Consider the following 20,011-nt stretch of genomic DNA (forward strand, 5'->3'; position numbering starts at 1 on the left):
CGGGTTACACGCGTGTCTGGAGGGTGGGGTGGAGTGTGCGTGTGTGTGGGGGTGTCTCCCGCTCTGTCGAAGGCAAATCCTCGGGTGTGGATTTGGGGAGGAGGGGGGCGCAGCGTGGGGGTGATGGGGATGCCGCCCAGCCTCCTCCAGGCTCGCGTGGAAAGTTCCTGGCGAAGGCTACGTGCCAGGCATTCCCAAATGCGCTGCAGCGGAGGCGGCCGGCCTGGCCGGCTCGTTCCTTGCGAAGCTTGCTGGTCTGGAAGCGATGCCAGCCCAACCCCAGGGAGCTCGGCTTCCTGCCGGCTTCCCTCGGGAGCCCTGGGGAGGAAAGGGTATTCCGCCAGCCTATGCCTTGATTTCATTCGGGTTCTTCAACCGGCCGTGGGAACCCCGCCTTTGATTGGGGCTGCCGAACCAAGAAGGGAAGGGAGGGGCTGGAACAGGGAGCCCCCCCGGGGGGCTTAGTAGGGAGGGTTGAGCCCCCCCCCCTGTGCTGGGAATGGCCAGCCGGCTTTTGAAGTCAGCTGGGATTCTTTAGAGGTAGTTTCTCAACTTGTAACCGTCCGTTTAGTGACTGCTCAACAGCAGCTCTGGGGAAAAAAGTGACTTATGACCCTTTTTTCACGCTTAACGACCCTTGGGGCATCCCAGTGGCCAAGGGTTCAAAATCCAGCTCCCCCCTTGGCAGCTGACTCGTATTTCACATAGTGTGGTGGGATGGAGGGTTTGTTGTCACTGTGTGTTGGGGGGAGAGAGCACAGGGGGAGGCTCAGCTAATCTCAATGTACACATGTTGTACTTTGACAATAAAGGTTTATTATTATTATTATTTACGACAGGGTCAGGTGATTCCCCTTTTGCAAAACCCCCCTTCCCCCCCCCCCCCCGAACAAGCAAAGTCAATGGGGAAGCCCGATTTGCTTAGGAAGCCTGTTACTAACTGAACAACTGTGGCAAGAAAGGTTGTAAAAACGGGGCAAAAATGGACTTAACAACGCAACACAAATTTGGGGCTCTATTGTGGTCGTAAATCAAAGATTACCTGTATTCCCATGCAAAGCTTGATATCAAAGCTTCATCCCCCTTTAGGCTGGATTCTGATGTTCCAATCCAGGGTGCAGTTGACCTGTGTTGTTTTGAATTTGGGCAAAGGCGCTGCCAGTATTTGACCGATGCTGGATCAAATCTTTCCTTCACCTCCTTTCAATGGGTGTTGTTTTCCTGCTTCCATTCTTTCCCTCACAGGCCTATTTCCTTCCAGGAATTTGGGAGCATAATAGTTGGGTCCCTACCAAGCTGGGCGCCGTTGCCAAGAAGAAACATTATTCCTGTAATAGACATTCATGTCAGCTTATTTTGATGTTGCTGTGTCCAGGGAATCAATGGGGATAGCTGAAAAAAGAGCAAAGTTAAACTTCATTAAGCCAATTGTTGATCTGGTACTTACCTTTAAAGCCCTACATGGCTTAGGCCCAGGATACTTGCAGGACCATCTGCTGCCGGGAACGAATTCCCATCGCCCAGTACGCTCACACAGAGAAGGCCTCCTCAGGGTACCGTCGGCTAGACAATGTCGGCTTGCGACCCCCAGGGGAAGAGCCTTCTCTGTGGGAGCGCCAGCCCTATGGAACCAGCTCCCCCCTGAGCTTCGGACGGCCCAAGATCTCCAGTCCTTTCGCCGCGGCCTCAAAACACTCCTTTTCCACCTGGCTGACCTGGACTGACAGGGCATTTTAATTATGTTTACAATTTTAACTCTAATCTTTAATTTATTTCAATTTTCAATTTTAATTTACTGTACAGAGGCCTTTAATTTTTGTTGTTGTTAGCCGCCCTGAGTCCCTCGGGAGATAGGGCGGGATATAAGTCCCATTAATAAAATAAATAAATAAATAAATAAATAAATAAATAAATAAATAAATAAATAAATAAATAAATAAATAAATAAATAAATAAATCTGGATAACCCTCAGGTTGGGTTTTAAACCTTCACCCGATTTCCAGAGTGGCCTACTAGTTAAGCCACTCCTTGAGGACCTATTTGGGGTGCTGCAAATGTCTTAGATGAAATAAAAAGATCTGAACTTTATGTCTATGGAGATTCTCAATCGTCCAGGTCATGGTTATTCCAAAGGTGCTCCTGAAAAAGCGACTGGACTTTCTTTGGTTGTTTTTTTTTCCTTTTGAAGATGTTTCACTTTCTCATCCAAGCGGCTTCTTCAGTTCGCTTCACTGCAGGAGCTTCTCGGATGAGAAGTGAAACATCCTCAAACAAAAAAAAAACCCCAAGACAATCCATTTACCGTCCTTTAGTGCTCTCTTCTCGTTTCATTGTGCCTGTTGCTTTGGACGTTGGGGATGATTCTTTGCCTGGTGTCGTCTTGTGTTTCTTAGTCCAGGTGGTTTCTTTTTTTGGAATGGATTTGAGATTGACTGGAAATTCAATGGGATCAGGGTCTTTGTGGTCGAAATCGAGGGCGTGTGTGAGGATGGTCCTTTGGTCGTCTGATATCAGAGGTCACCTGGATAGGTTTTTGATCCATAGTTCTGAGGGGTTGTCTCAATTAAACCTTGGGCATCAACAAATTGCTGGGCCTTGTATTCAAGATGGACAGTGATTAATATTTATATGTTACTTATATCTAAGGGTGTAGGTCTATACATATGTTGTACATAGTATGTTTAAATGTGTGTTATGTATGTGTACACTTTGAGAGCAAGCTAGTAAATTTCATTTTTATTGTGTGGCAATGTGCCCACAGTAAAAAAAATGACAATAAATGTTATCTGTCTGTCTGTCTGTCTGTCTATCTATCTATCTATCTATCTATCTATCTATCTATCTATCTATCTAAACATTTAAACTGGGAAGGGTGGTTAAAATGGAAATTTCCACTCTTTGGAGACTTTCTGATTAACTTGGTATTTGTGGGCAAATAGTGTAGGTTTTTTAAAAAAAAAACATTTAGCTGCTGATAGCTAAGCTGTTTTATTTTATCAGAGTGGAATCAAATTGATCATGGTCTACTTATCAGCATAATGGTTATCTCCATGGTTCCTGTTTGATGGTGAACATTTGTAATGTTCTCCAAGGCTTAGATAATAACTCATCAATAGAAGGAGGATAATTTCTGACTCAAATAATTTCTCCCAAATAAACAATGCTATCAAGGGAGAATTTTCAGGGGAAAAAATCCAGTTTTCTACCTCGGTGTATTGAAATTCAAGGGTCCCAAATGATTCATTCTGAACTATAGAGCCACCTTATATGAACCTTTTCTTACTATATTTTTGGCTGTACTTTATTTATTTGTTAAATCTGTTTGCCACCTTATCTCACTGCGGGGCTACTCTAGGCAGCTTACAACAATAAAAACAGAAATGAAAAGTGTAAATGTAAGAGTAGCAAGGTAAAGGAACAATAGCATAAACAATGAAAAAGAAAACAATGAAACTACAGCCATATGAGAGGGTGTGGAAGGAGGGCTCATATCTAAGAAATAGATAAATAAATAACTCTAGGAGGAGGAAACTAAGAAAATAATGCCCCACCCAGAGTCCTTTCGTTATGTATTCAAAATGGACAGTGATTAATATTTATATGTTACTTATATGTAAGGGTGTACTTCTATACATATGTTTGTAAATGTGTGTTATGTATGTGTACATTGGAGAGCAAGCAACTAAATTTCATTTTTTTAATGTGTACCGTGCCCACAGGAAAAAAAATGGACAATAAAGGTTATCATTATCCTGTGTGAGAAGGGCGGCCATGTAAATGCAATCAATAAATAAAATAAATGTCCATCACGATGGTGGACGTGATAACCACCACAGAGATGCGGGTCCTCTGTGTGTGTGTGTGTGTGAGGCTGGGCGGCTATATAAATTAGTTTAATAAATAAAAATAAATGAATGAAATGGAGGGAGGGAGATCAGGGAATCGAACAGCCGACAGCACGAGGCACTGCCGCTTCTTCAAGGCGAGAAGGGGAGGAGACGGCTGGAAGAGTCCTTGTCGCCATAGTAACGGGGCAGGTCCCGTCTCGGTCCCCGGCAGCCGGGCTCCTCTTTCCCGTTCCCGCGATGTTTCCGTTCTCGCGAGAGCACGGCGCAGTCGCTGCGGGGAGAGAGAGAGCGGGCGGCTGAGGGAGGAGGAGGAGGAGGAGGAGGCGGCGGTTTGTCTCTACCCGCGTCCCGCTTTCACACACGGCTGAGGAAATGGCGGAGGATGACAAGTACGAGGCCGGCTCGGCCGCGCCGCCGCCGATGGGGGAGGCCGAGGAGGCCGCCGTCAACGACCACGACCGGCAGCAGGAGGAAGAAGCGGGCCTGGCCGAGAGCGGCGGCGAGGGCGGCGGGAGCACAAACGGGGTGAAAACGTACGCGCGCGCCCGCCGGGCAGGGGGAGGAGGAGGCGGGGGGGGGGCCGAAGAGCGAGCGAGAGAGCGAGAGAGGTTCGCGCCTGCGCAGACGCGCTCGCTCACGCTCCGCGGGTCCTAGCTGGGAAGGGGGCGTGGCGCCGGGCCCGAAGCCGCTGCTTGAGGACGGGGATGCGGCGAGCCGCCTAGGCCGCGCGGCGAGGGTTTGGAGGAGCGGAGCTCTGCCGGTCCTCCCCTTCCCGCCCCGGAGGAGGCCGAGGGCAGGCGCCTGGATTTTTCCTCTTAATTCGCCCGTGGGGTGGGTGGGTGGGGTGGAGGAGGGAGTTTCTTCGTGGTGGGAGAAGACAGGCAAGGCAGGCAGCTTTAAAAAAAGGGGGGCCGTCGTGGCGAGGAAGCCTCTTCGGAGGCTGCCCTAAGCGGAGGAAAGAGGGACAGTCCCGATTCAGAGGTGGGGGGGTCTGTTACCGGGGAGGCTTTCGCACCCTTGAAAGAGGGGAGTCAAGTTTATTGAGCTGAAGGGGGGAGGGGAAGCTTAGAAATTGAATGTCTTTATTGTCATTGTGTAACGCGCAGTGAAATTAAGTGCCGTGCACGCTACACACAAGGAAAAACCACAAATAACATTGTATATACATGTCCTTCACATTCTGTTCACCATTGTGCTGCCCCTTGGTCCTCCTGAGTTGATAAGGGGACAGCCCAACCTCCCTAGCATCTTAAAACGGGGGTGGGGGTGGAGATTGGAGCAAAAATGCTCGAGGGCCGCAGTGCCTCCCTTCCTCCTCCTGATCCTGCCATTGTTTGCAGACTCAAGTAGATTGTAAAAAGCAGCATGGGGGAAAAAAATGGCATGCCCTGTGGCCATTGCTCTACAGCCCTGGACTTGTCCTATGGAAAAAGCACCCTGATCGTCCATGATAGCCCCAGTTGAACCAGCCTGCAGTGGGATAGTGTTGACTGACCAGTCTTAATTAAAACCGTGTAGGAGATTGCAGATAGTAAACCAACATATTTACCTTTTTCAGCCTCTTATATTTTTATTTTGGCAGAAGCTTTAACCTCCTGCCATTGTTTTGCAGCCTTATTCTGGATGGATTCCCACAGGTAACAAAGCAAGCCACCCTGCCCTTAGAAGGGTCTGAAGGAACTTGCACATGTCAAACTGTTGCAGGATTGTTATAATTAGGTAGATATCTGCGTCCTTTTGACCTTCCCATTCCCTATCCCACAGGATAATCATGAATAGTAAAGGGTTTTGTCTTTTCTTCTTGCTTCTATAATTTCAACATTTTTTTGCAGTGCAACTGATCAGGAGTACAGTACAAAGAAAACACGTGGCATTTTATTCATCAATAATTAGATGGCATTCAGCATTATATAAGATGCAAGTAGCCATTTGAATTACAAGATATTGCTGTGATAGCTGTATCAAACATCTGATACAATTATAGTACATAACTCCCATCTTTCGGTTGTTCTTGTAAGCTTCCTATCTGATGAGCTGCTGTGAAAAACTCTGGCTATAGGACCTTTTGTAGCAGTCTTGTGCTAATACATTTGCTGTTGTGAAAGGGTGTTTGCAGCTCTCCAGTCTATTGAAAAGCAAAGCAATTATCTGACTGTGCATAGTTCTTGGGAGAACTATGTTTTCTACCTAGTTTTGGCAATAACTCTGTCCCTCAGCTTGCTCTTAGAGTGATAGCTTCATAGAAGATAATTTAGCTTTCTTTGGTTTGCAAACAACTCATTTGATCTTTTTAAACAAGTAAGGATGTGCATCTGAGCATGTCAGCCTCTGATATTTAGACATATACTTTGGTTTTGCTTCATGCGTTTTCATATGTTTTCATACATTCCTGTGCAGTTACAATCTGGATTCATTAATGTGGCAGCTCTTCATAAAAACATAAGAGTGCAGATACAAATACATCTAGTAGAATTTCAAGTATCTGACCTTAAGAGGCACTGCATTCATGTGAGAAATGGAAAATGGCATCCTTGTATACATCCATCATTTAAATCTTGTCTGTGTTGAGTGAGAAGATTCAAGAGGCCACTTGGTGCAGTGTAACTAGAAGGCAGCAGGGTCTCATAGTTCTGAGAATTTTGTTCATGTTTAGGGGGTTCATGCAGGCATCTTAAAGGTACCAAGGTTGAGAAAGCAAGCATCCTACATTCCAAAGCCAACATAATGTTTTGTTCTTTCCAAATGCAGGGAAAATGATGAAGCAGGAAAAGATGAGACCCTACCAGCGAAAGCAAAGTATATTTCAAAACCAAAGGCAATCCCTTCTCTTGGACACAGGAATAGATTTCATCCATATACCAAGGAAAAGAGTGCAGGCACCGGGGAAAAGAAGACAGTAAATCATAATAGAGTATTCATTAGCAACATCCCATATGACATGAAATGGCAGTCCATTAAAGATCTTATGAGAGAAAAAGGTAACCTACTTCTTGCCATCTTCTTCACAAAAAAGGGACCATCATAAATATCTGAAATATTATAAAATCGTGCAAATTTGGTGTGTCCTTTCCAACTTCTGCTTCATATGTCTGTTTCCCCCTTTTCCTTTCACTGGAGACATTTGCATTGCAGGACAGTCTGGTAAATGAACAAATCCACTCTCCTATACTAGTACAACAACAGACAGTGTAGTGACTATGCCAATTCTCATGAACTTTTAAAGGGAGTGTGTTATGTCTCGTTATAGTTCTGAATATAAGCACTACTTAGTGTGTTCCTAAGTATGAAAGATAAAGGATACCTCTCAAAAAGATTTCTCAGTATTTTTCCTTGGTGGAATCTGGCTGTGGAATTATTTCTGTCTGCCTTGTCACTTCTGCCATGACTTGTCTGTCTGGAGCTCTCTTATCAAGTGTGTGACTACTGTTGTAGTTTGACAGAACTATTTGAATTTCTCAAACTTCTTGCCACGGGCAGGTCTGGGACAGGTGAAATCTCAACTCACGAAATGTCAAAAGCTAGTTTTGTATTAATCTGGGAAAATACGATTGCTTCAAAATCATGCCAAGAATATTTTGGTTTCTAGGTATTTTAATCAAAACAAACCTTTAATTGTGCTAGGTGTATCTGTTGTAAGGTGACGTGACTATATGATTGGTTTTATGCAATGAAACTTTATTTTAGAAAGTGTGTGGCTTGCTGTGAAATTCTTTGACTCTTGTAAATTGGTTATTCTATTGAAGGCAACCTCTTTACTATTTGAAGTTATTCAGGGAGAAAGTCACCTTAAAACAGCTGTTGTTAGCAGGATGACAAATGTCACTGAAAAGTGTTTATTGTTGATGTTCTAATTGATAGGTGAAGGGACTATCTGTATATCTGAACTTGTTCACCAACCATATCATACTGGCCAAAATATGATCTATAGTATGAATTAGGTTAAACATAGTTGTTTTTTCTAGCTTTTGAGAATGTGGCTGTTGCATATTCCTGAAAATTAGCTAAATTATATAGCCCTTGACAGGAGGTATGTTGGTCTGGTTTTGATTGTTGGTGAATAATAGGTGTTTCTCTGTAGAGTTGTGCACAGGGACACAGCAAAGAAAGACACTGGTGTTTAAATGCATTGTCTCTTGGTATTTTCCCTTTGTATGTCTTATGTAGTTGGTGAGGTTACATACGTGGAGCTGTTTAAGGATGCAGAAGGAAAATCAAGGGTAAGTGCCGTGGGCAAACATCTGCTAGAGGTTTAAAGTTCCTCAGCAGTTTTACTTTTGTATAATACTTGTACCAGTAACTGGAAAGTAAGTTTCATTTTTTTTAATATTGATATTACAGACAGAGGTTTCTGTATCAGATACAGTTTGTCAACCTTTATTTAAATTTTGCGTAGTTGGATGCAAGGGACAAGCCCTTTTAACATGTGTTTTAAATAAATGGCATTTACCTAATTAATTTAAAACAGCAGCTCACTTTAGGATTTCTGTTGTGTTCAGTGTGTTTAAGTTGAAGACTGGAAAAAAAACCAAATGATAAATTAAGAGTAGCATTCTAACTAGAGGCTGGGTATAAACTTTGATGAGCCTAAAGAGCGCAGGACTATTTTGGATTATTGAACTTGTCTAGGTTCTTTAAAAAAAAACTTGTCTAGGATTTTTTTTAAAAAAGGAATGGAAGAAGTTGGCTGTTAGGTAGGAGATACCTGCAACAAGGGAGACAATTTTGTGCAGAGAATGTTTAAAGCTGCTTTGTGTCTTTCTTCTTAAAAGGGTCAAACGTTCCAACTGTAGTAAGTCTGAGCCTGCTCTGTGAACATGAGAAATGCAGGTTTGACTCAAATGTAATTGGAAAAACCTGTTTGGTGTTTGATTATTCCCCCCCCCCCTTAAGATTTTTATTTAAGTGTAATTTTCATTTGACCCTTGGGAATTTTTATTATAAAATAAAACCAAAGCTGGTTAAAGAGTAACTTTTTAAAAATCAAATGTTTCTTTTTAAATAAGGCAAAAATACCCACAATTGTTAATAATTGCCAACATGTTTTGGAAAATTTGAATATTATTCCTCAAGATAACAGTCCAGAGATAGTATTGCATATCATCAGTTTTTTTTGTGGATAAAGCTTTCTGTGTGCCATTTCCACATTCTATATATAGAATGTATATATATATATATATATACATATACATATATATATATATGATTTGGCTTGAGAGAATCCTAGTAGAAAGAATCTGAAATAAAACAAATTGAATGTTCACCTTCTTTTCCTTTCAAATTAACTAAAATGTTTTGAGTAAATGGAGGTAGGATAAATTCTAGTTAAAACTGGCCTTACCACTCCAAAATTTCTGTTCTTTATTCAGACTTTATTCTTCATTTTATCTAAACTCTGAAAAACAATGACATTTACTGATTGATTTTTCATTTATTTCTGTTCTTTCCTGCATTGACAAACCTCCTCATGGATATAGGGTTGTGGGTAAGTGTATTTTATATATATTTTTCTTAACATTTATGATATTTAGAAAAAGTAAACAAATAAATAAACATTTAATTCTTTTTAATCCAGTGTGGTTGAATTCAAAGATGAAGAATTTGTAAAGAAAGCACTAGAGACTATGAATAAATATGATCTTAATGGAAGACCACTCAACATAAAAGAGGTATGTTTGTATTTTTACTGCAGAATACTCAGAGCATAGTGGGTTTCTTCTAAAATAAATAAAACTGGAATAGAAGTTACAGATTTTGCAAAATAATGAACTTCTGCAAACAAGCAATAGATGTCAAAAAGTGCAAATTCTCTTTTAAGTTGCAAATATATATGAGACCTGTTCTCATTTCTCTTCTCTTTGTAAAATGGTAATGCAATATGCTCTAGTCTTATTAAAATTTCATAAGAAAATTCTCAGGCCCCTAAATAACGAAACTTGCAAGTAAGAGTGCTTTGTCAAGCACCACTGATTTTCTTCTGTAAGATTTGAAATATATCTCCTTACTTACAGGCTTTAAATCTAGAGTTGGTTGAATGATGATTTTAAACAGTATATGACTTGAATTTGTGTCTCTTCCGACTGCCTCATTGTGAGCCAGGGTAGAAATGAATATGGTGTCACTGTCTTCAGTAAATGAATCCTGCCTTCATGAAATTTGTCTTCTACAGTTGATATTAGTAGATAATGCTAAAATCACTGAATTTGATGTTTGGAATAAAAACATTAAGTTGACTTACCTACTTTGGATTTTCTTTGGGCTAAGTAACACAGTAAGAAGTGACAGTGGATGATGTATCTTTCAAGACTACTTAAAGAAGTGAAGGAGCTAGGTCTCTATCAACATGAAATAATTGTTTCTTCCACTACCCATGCTAAGGATGCTAACCTTTGTGAAGGTTCCCTGGAATTTAAAATTGTCTAATTATTTATTACTACTGATATGGGATCATTTGATGCCTATTTTCTTTGTTATCTATTTTGTAGGATCTGGATGGTGAGCATGCCCGCAGGGCATTGCAGCGTGGCAGTGGGCCATTTACAGGAAGTCATGGTCCAGATATAGCACCTGGCTTAATGAATTTGCCGCCTTCCATTCTTAATAACCCCAACATTCCTCCTGAGATTATCAGCAACCTACAAGCTGGCAGGCTTGGCTCCACCATTTTTGTTGCCAATGTAAGTATAGAAAAGCAGTAGAATTTCTAGGCAATTGTTACAGTGCGTTATCATTAAGTGAGAGAAGCCATGCTGATTTTAATGGGACGTTAAGCATTGATAGATATCGTTTGATGTTGTCTTTGTATGTCTTGACTTTCTCCCAAGTTCTAAGATTTAGTTACTCTCTTTTTAGAAAGAATTTTTAGCTCCGTGTTTTTGTAATCTGCTTTCAAAATTCACAAATTGCTCACGTGGACGTTGTAATCAATGGGAAATGAATAATGGTGTTTTACTACTTACTTGCGTTTTTAATAACTTTTCATTGGGAAATGAGGGTGTTGCTTCTTTTGTTCATCAGCATGTTGAAAAATGAAAGAACAGGTGCGTTGAGAGCATGAACAGAACGAAGAACCATTCTCTCTATTTAGGAGAGGCAAAATTGTGTTCGTGTATCATATGGAAGCTTTGTCTTTTTAAGCTTGACTTTAAGGTTGGCTGGAAGAAATTAAAAGAAGTATTCAGCATTGCTGGAACTGTAAAACGCGCAGATATCAAAGAAGACAAAGACGGCAAAAGTCGGGGGATGGGAACCGTGACTTTCGAGCAGCCCATTGAAGCTGTTCAGGCAATATGTATCCTCACCAGTAAATCTAATCAAAGAGCGATGTTGTCAAATTTAGTCTGCATAAGCAAGCTAAAACATTGTTTCTACCATATTTGACTTCAGAGAGTGCTTGGTTGCGTGTAAACTCTGCCAGCTCTTTTTGACAGAGAGCATGCTTTTGTACAGTAATTGAAGTTATAGTACTGGTCCTATATTCTGGAGGGTATCTGTTGGTGGCAGTATTGGTGTGTAGGGGTAGATTGGCAGCTCTTAAGAGATTATAGTAGTTTGTAGTGGCTTATTAACAGTGTATTTTCTCTTCTGGAATTGTATAGATGGGGACCTGTGACTCACCAGCCTCCCTCGTTGTTGGCCATGCTATCTGAAGTCATGGTTCAATACCATCTTGAAATTCCAAATTCCTAATTCCTGCACTGTTGGAATGGGTCGCTGTTTTTAGAGAGGGATTCTGATACTTGATTTGAGCAGATAATTAGATTTCCAGTTTAATCAGAATTGGTAATGTACCCTGAATTAATACCTGATCATTTTCTCAGCATTGGCAAGCAGGGAGATTGAGAGTTGGTTTGGCTTGGGAAAAACATAATCATCTGAGTAAAACAAAGAAGCCAGGGTATTAATTCCAGCTACTTTGCTAATCCAACTGTAAAAGCTGTTTATTAGTGATTTAATTAATTCTTTTGCTATGCCCTGGTGGTAGCAATTACTACTTTTTTTGAAAAAAAAACCAGAATTGTTGGTAAAAGTAGGTAGATGATACGGAAAATAAATAGAATTTATGATGTTCACAAGCTATTGTTTCAATGGGTCACTGCTGTACATAAGAAAAGTGTTCTGGTAATACTGCTCTTAAACTATGGTTGAAGGAGACTTAATCAGTGACGTAGTTGGCACCCAAATTGCTTTGTTCTTTGATAATTAGTTTTCAGATAACTATTTTCTGTTAGGCGAAAGTGTTTGTAATCAGCTGGGATGCGACACTGCTTTCATTATGAAATGTAGGGAACCTGACAATGAAACTTAGAATTCCCAGCTTTCCTTCACACCTCCACCCCCCCAATAGCTTTTATAAGCCAGAGATGTTATCCAAACCCCCGGGGTTGAAATTTAGTGCTTTCCTGCAGTTGAAGAAACTGCACAAGTGGTGCACTGCCTTATTTGAATTAGTGCTTGAAAAAGGTGGCTTTATTTAATCAGCAAACAGGCACCATTTTAAAAAGGCGTTAATCTGCTCTTGTGGAATTCTCAATGTTTACATGCAGTTCAGTGCCTTCTACTAGCCTGAAATTTGCATATGCAACAGCACGCAGATTGAATTGCTACTGCTAAGCTTGTAAGCCGCCCTGAGTCTTCGGAGAAGGGCGGGATACAAATGGAATTAAAATAAAAAAATAAATAAATTGTTAAATTAGTTGAGAGGTGGACAATCTGAAGCCTTAACTGCCCCCCCCCCGAGAACTACTGAAACATAATTTTAAATAAGAAAAAAGCAACAATTAATGTAGGGTGGCAGAATCTTATTAGCTATATTTAATTATTTATAAATGTTAATGAAATCAAATCTAGTTTTTCCCCTTGCTCTGCCCACCCCTGTAGTGCCATTTGATGCTAATTAACGTACCAGTGATTGGTGATTGCTCATGTGTATGTAGCACAGTGTAAATCTGAGAGAAAGATGGCTTTTGTTTGAATATCTCTCACTTTTAAAAGCAAGGATCCTTGACTCTGCACTCAGCAATGTTCAATGGGCAGTTCCTCTTTGACAGACCCATGCATGTGAAAATGGTGAGTTGTGCCTTTCTGCTTTTCCCACGGGGGCTCCCAGCCATGGAACCATTACTCAAAAGCCTTGGCTTGTTTTTAGGATGACAAATCCATTCCTCATGACGATTTCCGTGCAGCAGATAGCAAGACACCGCAGTTACCCCGTGAGTATGGTCCTTTTCTTTGCTGTTTATTAATATGTCTTTGGATACCAATTCACTTTTCAGAGAATAGTTTTGTCTTTCAACTCTACGTGGCTCCAGTACCGTTCTGGAGCAACCATAGCCCTTAAAATTAATGGAGAGATTTTTTTTTTGCTTTTGAAGGTGGACTCGGAGGGATCGGAATGGGACTTGGTCCTGGGGGACAGCCAATAAGTGCCACCCAACTGAGCATGGGGAGTGGAATGGGGAATGTGACTCCAGGAGGTTAGTAGACTTTCTCTTTTTGATCTTGAGACAAGCAGGGAACTGGACTTTTATAGAAGGTGCCAAATGTAGACTGATGTGTTAGGTCTCTTAACTTAGAGGCAGGTAAAGGGGAAAAAGTAGATGCTGGCACTTTTTTACGGTACTCTTCCCCCTCAAATAGCTATAATCTTCCCAATTCTATCCTTTGTTTGGACATTCAGCTTTTAAAATTCACTATCCGTCTAGATTAACAGTTACTTTATTGCCGGTTAATAGGGAGGGAGGGAGGAAGTGAGGAAGGAAGGAGATATACCTATCTATTTGCTACGTTATAAATTCCTGTCAACCTATGCTAAAGAAAGGAGGGAAAAAAAGCTGTAATTCTGCAATGATTCCTTTCATCTGTTTTAAGGAATGGGCGTAGATGGACCAGGTTTTGGAGGAATGAATAGAATGAGTGGAGGTAGGTATGTTCACCTGTTCTTTATTTCTGTGTAAATGTTAATGACATTCATAAAAAGCTCTTCACTTACGGTTCAGGTGTTGGCGGATTTGGTGGCATGAAAGGCATGGCAAACATGGGAGGATTTGGTGGAGTCAGCCGACTGGGAGGTAGGTAAACATTTATTCATTACAATACAAAGTGTTAAGCTATCTGGCGATATTGTTAAAGATACAATCTCCCTAGGAATGGGAAGCGTAGATGACTTCAGAGGGAGCATTGCTAGCGGAATGAGTGGCGGCATGGGAACAGGCATGGCTGCTGGGATGGGAGGTAAGTTTAGCTTTATTTTACATCTGGTAATCGGACCAGACTATCCTTCAAAGTAAACTTTTTTTTTAAAAAAATGGGCTATTATGGCTTAAGCAATTATAATAAACGATATAAAAGTGGACTGCCTTCTTAATTAAAAAAATTCTGTGAAAAGTAAGCTTCAGTGATCCTCTGACAGAGCTGTCTGATGTTTGAGAGGTTTCTCGTTCACATTGATTGATTGATTGATTCATTCATTCATTCATTTTCTATAGCTGTCCATCTCAATGACTGGGCGGCTTACAATTTCACGAGAACAATTAAAGCAATAAAAACCATTTTAAAAACAAAATATCCAAAATAAATATACACAGCCGCCGAGTTCCTTAGCCATTTTACAGTGGTCAGTTAATTAGTTTTTCATTCTCCCAGCGGCCACCTCTGAAGAGCGGTTTGTACTATCGGAGCATCTGAATTGTGATTTGTGCGCAGCTCAGGGATCAGCGAAGCACTGAATGCTGTTTTTTCCTTGCAGAAATGTTCCGTGGTGGCATGGGAGGAGCCCTTGACAGAGACTTTGGTCGAAGTGATATGGCCTTGAACCGTGGTTTTGGAGACACTTTTGGGAGAATGGGTATGGCTCTGGGCAACCAATTCCCCCCCCCCAAAAAAAAATCTAATATCCAGCATGGAGCAAGCAAGTCATTTTCACAAATGAGCATGATGCCACTTCATACTCAAAATCTTTCTTTTATCTCTCTTCTCAGTATAGTTTTCTTTAAAAAAAAGTTTGTGCTTTCATTCCAGAGAGGGACACGATGCAAGATCTCATTTGTACCATATTTTTGAAACAATAGAATTAAGACAGAAGCCTGATTCTTTTTTAATCTTAGGAGGTGCTTTTGCTGCTTAACAGCCTTACCCACTATTTAATTTATATGTCAGAATAATAGTAGTGGATCTTCTCTTGTGGTATTTCCCCAATTTAAAAAAAAACTTAAGGTCTATTTGAATAATATGCTCAGACAAAGTATGTGGACGCTTATAAGACACCCCCCCCACACACACACATTTGGTAAAATTCCCTAGCTTTTAAGTGAAATGGATTTATGTAACTTCATTTTTTTCTGTCCTCATTTAGGTGGTGCAATGGTTGGTGGTTTTGCAGGAGGCATGGGAGCTTCTAATATGGGCCCAGTAGGATCTGGAATGAGTAGGTTGATCCCTTCCAACAAAGCATAAATCCAGTTGTAGAAAGGCTTCTTAGCATTTAAGTTGGATCTAGGGGAATAAAAAATTCTAGCTGTATGATACTTCAGATGCATCTAAATTATATGGGAGGTTTATATTTGTAAAAGGAAGATTCACTGAGTTGTCATGTATGGCTGTTCGATAAATGAAATGGCTGTGCGTTAATGCTTTGCGCTGCAGTTGTGATTGTGTGCCATCACCCATGCTGGAAATACTTTCGTCCTCTTTCGAGGGCTTTACGTATTGACAGCTCCATGCTCATGAGAACCATTATGCTTATTTTTTTTTGAAAACCAGTGCTTTTTCATAAAAAAGAAGAAAGGAACCTGGCTTTATGTCTAACCAGATGTTAGAGATTGAATCTGAGACCTTTACACCTGGATCTTAGAGATTGAATCTGAAGGTTGTGCAGTTTCACTTAAAATACGGTCCTTTCCTGCACCGAGCAAACAGCAGGCACCCAGTCCATTTTTAGCATGCTGTGATGATGTCTGACCCCAGCTGCAGAACAACTAGAATATCTGGGAAGGCTGCTGTAAGCTATGTAATAACATCCTATGGAGGGAGCCTCTTTTTTGGAATCAGTAGATTGCTGTACGATTTAATGAGTTTGTAATAGATCTATGGCTTTCCCTAGCTATAGAGCAATGGCAATTGCAATTATTCTTAATCATGGACCAACAGGGACAACCTCAAAACAGATTGGGTTGAGATTCAACCTTGCAGCGTTTGGCGACTTCCATTTCCCCGGGCCACTCAGTGAGAACAGCCATAAATTACTGAGCGTTAACTAGAAAGATGGAATGGAATGGAAGGCGGGAGGTAGGGAACTGATAAACGTTGGCATCTCTGCGTGTAGCAAGATCTGCCTGACATCTCTAGAGAAGCAGTTTTGGTGTAGTGGTTAAGGCGGCAGGCAAGAAACCAGGAGACTGTGAATTCTAAGCCAGCTGGGTGATCTTGAGCCAACCACTTCTGAAAACCCTGGTCCAGAAAGCTGCAAGGGGGTTTGTTCAGGAAGTCTCTTGAGAATCAGACATCATTGAATAATAATAGAACACCCCCTAGAGCAGGGGTAGGCAACCTCGGCTCTTTTATGACTCGTGGACTTCAACTCCCAGAATTCCTGAGTCAGCTATGCTGACTCAGGAATTCTGGGAGTTGAAGTCCACGAGTCATAAAAGAGCCGAGGTTGCCTACCCCTGCCCTAGAGGTACTATTCCATTAGTCCGTGCCATTGACAAGAACTACTTAGCTCCCTCTGCTGAAATGCCTCTGCCTTTCCCTTTGCAAAAAAAAAAACAAAAAACCCAATCAGTTCCACTTGATATATATATTTTTTCCTGGGATTCTCGAAGACTCACTCTTCCTCCCTCTGTTCTTCTCTTGTCTTTGCAGGTAGCGGAATAAGTGGCATGAATAGCATGACCGGTGGAATGGGGATGGGGATGGGGATGGATCGGATGAGTACCAGTTTCGATCGGATGGGACCCACCATGGGAAGCAGCCTGGAGAGAAACATTGATATGGATCGAGGATTTGTGCCTGGCCCCATGGGAAGTGGTGTGAGAGACCGAGTAGGCACCAAAGGCAACCAAATATTTGTCAGAAATGTAAGCCTCAATTAAAACCAATGAGCAGCATAATTCTCCCGCTTTTTCTCCCGAAGGTTACTACTATATGCTTATCTTCATTTCAGCTTCCTTTTGACTTGACCTGGCAGAAGCTTAAGGAAAAATTCAGCCAGTGTGGTAAGTATTAGGCACAAATAAGGCTGCCTCTCGGAATTAACAAGCCACGACAAATGTGTGCATCGGTGGCTTTCTGATCCATTCCTCTCTTCTCTTCTGTGGAGCCTCTTGAGGTCTGCCTTGATGCTGCAAAAAAATGAGGGCACATGCGCGGGGATCTTGAAGTGCATGTTTGAGAAGAACTATCCCCTCTTGAAAAGCTTTTGAGTCCCTTGAGGAACAGGGACTTGAAAGACGCAACACAAGCTTCCTCTTAGGCCATGAATTATGGGCCGGATGCATTTGCAGAGATCAGGCTCTGGACTATCACTGTGATTTCAAAGGGTAGTACAGTACCCTAAATTATAGTTCGTTGGTCCAGATGTGATTGCCCAAACTGAGGTTTTCAAACTACGATTCAGACTTTGACTGGGTTTAGTTACATTGCAGTAATCCATAGTACTTGAAATACTGTAAATATGTTTCATGGATAATGCTAATCTATAGCACGGTCTGGTTTTTTTTTGCATAGCGTAGTACGCAAATTATGCTGTTATGGCTTATTTATAAATTAGTTAGGTTTAAAACTTGATTAGCCTAGTGGTGGCTGTAAATACGGTTGGATGCCATGGAAAAACCTTATATTTGATAAGTAAGACCTTTTTAGATACATCTGAATATTGTAACAATTTAGCTTTTGACAAATATAAGCATCTGGTGGCAAAATCTTTGGGGGGCATAATCTTTTTATATTCTGTTCAATAGATAAGTTAACATTTATTTAGTTTTAAACTGAATTCAAGTTCCGAACAGATGCTGTTTTTTAATTTTGAAGGGGGTGGGGTTTTTCTTACTTTTTTCTGAAAAGGTCAGGGATTTTTCTATGGTTTGAAAACTTGCACAAAGAGAAAAATGATTTTGCAATTTCTGCCAAAAGACTTAACATGCAATTTATTTACTTATTAAAGATAAGCCTGCTTTTTTCAATATGTTGCAACCTGTAGCTAAAACTTGTTTTGGTATATATATATAAACATGAATAGCTTTAAATATGTTTATTTTATATTTAGTAGCATTTTACTAGAAAAATATGTTATCTGTTCATTCTAAAACCTTAAAAAGCAAGAAAATCACTGTCCTTTGTATTCTGCGGTAAAAATATAAAAAGCAAGATTTTTCCACATGTGTTCTTCATAAGGTGATATTTGTATATAGTTTTAAGACATTATGCTTTCTGTGTTTTTTTTTAAAAAAACCTGGCTTCTGTTTTTCTTTCTTAATGTGAATGGGGGTTTAACTAGACCAGGGGTAGGCAACCTCGGCTCTTTTATGACTCATGGACTTCAACTCCCAGAATTCCTGAGCCAGCATAGCTGACTCAGGAATTCTGGGAGTTGAAATCCATGAGTCATAAAAGAGCCGAGGTTGCCGACCCCTGAACTAGACCAACTAAAAGTGCCCCAAGAGGGCCTTTTTTACATTGTTCTTATTTTATTTATAAGCAGTGCCTAAGTTCTGGCTCACAATATTCAAAAGTATTTAACATTAACTCAAACATTTAGTTCAGCAAATCCACAGGTGTCGTTATTTAGATGTACTCCAGTGACCGAAACATTAAAGAGCCTCAATGAGAACTAAAATATTTCAGCTCCATTTTACTTAAAAAGTCCAAGTGTACAACCAAAATCTATTATCAACTACATAACAAACTAACTGTAGAAACAAGATTTGCTTTGAAGTGGAGAAACCAGGGAAGATAAGGAGGAAATATGGAGCCAATCAAAAGGGGTGGGGGGATTGAAGGAGGTGGCATGCAGCAAGATTTGAGGTGATACTGTAAGCATTGACAATCCTTCAGTGTGACTACACTGTCTCATACTATGGCATAACAAAAGCTGCTAGATAATTTAATCTTGTCTGCATAGTTTAACCCTTTGCGTTGATAATCCTAACTTTCCCAGAGTGGGTAAGCTTGATTTTTTAAATAATAATAATAATAATAATAATAATAATAATAATAATAATAATAATAATAATAATAATAATTGATGGTAATTATATAGGACTTCTATCTGCACTTGGTTGGCTAAACTGAGCTTTAACTTTTCAGGTCATGTAATGTTTGCAGAAATAAAAATGGAGAATGGAAAATCGAAAGGCTGTGGAACAGTCAGATTTGACTCGCCCGAATCGGCAGAAAAAGCCTGTAGAATAATGAACGGCATAAAAATCAGTGGCAGAGAAATTGACGTACGTTTGGATCGCATTGCGTAATTTATAAGTCCATGTTGGGGAACATTCCTTTAGACAGTTTCCTGTAGCTCCTTCCTCTTTCCCCCTTTCCCAGTAAGTCATTTTTAGTAACACTGTCTGCTTTATTTGAGTTGAAGAAACGATACTTTTAAAACAAACCTTCACCCCCCCCACCCCCTCAGCCTTTTAACAGTATAGTGTTTAATATACTGTGTGAACTTGTTAATTCTTACTACATTTTGATTTTTAAGAGAAACTTTTCCTGACTTGTTCAGTGGCCTAAACCGCCTCCCACCTTCTCTTGTACTCAGAGGTTGTGGCTGTTTCATGCCTCTTTAAAAATCATGCTAAGTGTTTCTAGTCATTCAGTTTAAATGAATGGTTCTACTGTTTTTAATAAAACAAGCCATTTTCTCTGTTTAATAAAAGTCTGTATAGTGGAATTTGTTTTTTGTCAGCTTTGCCTGTCTTGCGATTGTAAAGCCTGCGGGTCTTTCATTTCTCATCCATTTTTTTTACAAGCTTTGATAGTTGTTGCTGCTCTTATTAATTCCTGATCACATTCAGCATTAACTGTGGTGTGTTTTTTTTAAAAAAATGTCATGATGTGGATTTTTTTTCTCTAAATAATTTTGCAGCCCATGGAGATGTTGGAGTTTTTATTTCTTGGTGAAACAAAGAGACTGACCCTTTACACTTCCTTATCTATATCTTCCATT

General features: G+C 40.6%; 1 protein-coding gene across 1 annotated transcript; it reads left to right on the plus strand.

The window, feature by feature from the left end:
• The first annotated feature begins 4,159 nt into the window (after positions 1-4,159).
• Positions 4,160-19,735, plus strand: MYEF2 (myelin expression factor 2). Its single transcript, XM_083371055.1, has 18 exons — positions 4,160-4,382; positions 6,598-6,827; positions 8,014-8,066; positions 9,324-9,331; positions 9,422-9,515; positions 10,332-10,523; positions 10,984-11,137; positions 12,866-12,915; positions 12,995-13,058; positions 13,221-13,322; positions 13,717-13,767; positions 13,845-13,916; positions 13,993-14,079; positions 14,594-14,692; positions 15,200-15,271; positions 16,708-16,922; positions 17,009-17,060; positions 19,150-19,735. The coding sequence occupies exons 1-18, from the start codon at positions 4,222-4,224 to the stop codon at positions 19,311-19,313; spliced, it is 1,920 nt and encodes a 639-aa protein (XP_083227181.1). The 5' UTR covers positions 4,160-4,221; the 3' UTR covers positions 19,314-19,735.
• The last annotated feature ends 276 nt before the right edge of the window (positions 19,736-20,011 follow it).

This window comes from Vipera ursinii (genome assembly GCF_947247035.1).
Source record: "Vipera ursinii genome assembly, chromosome: 11".
NCBI lineage: Eukaryota > Metazoa > Chordata > Lepidosauria > Squamata > Viperidae > Vipera > Vipera ursinii.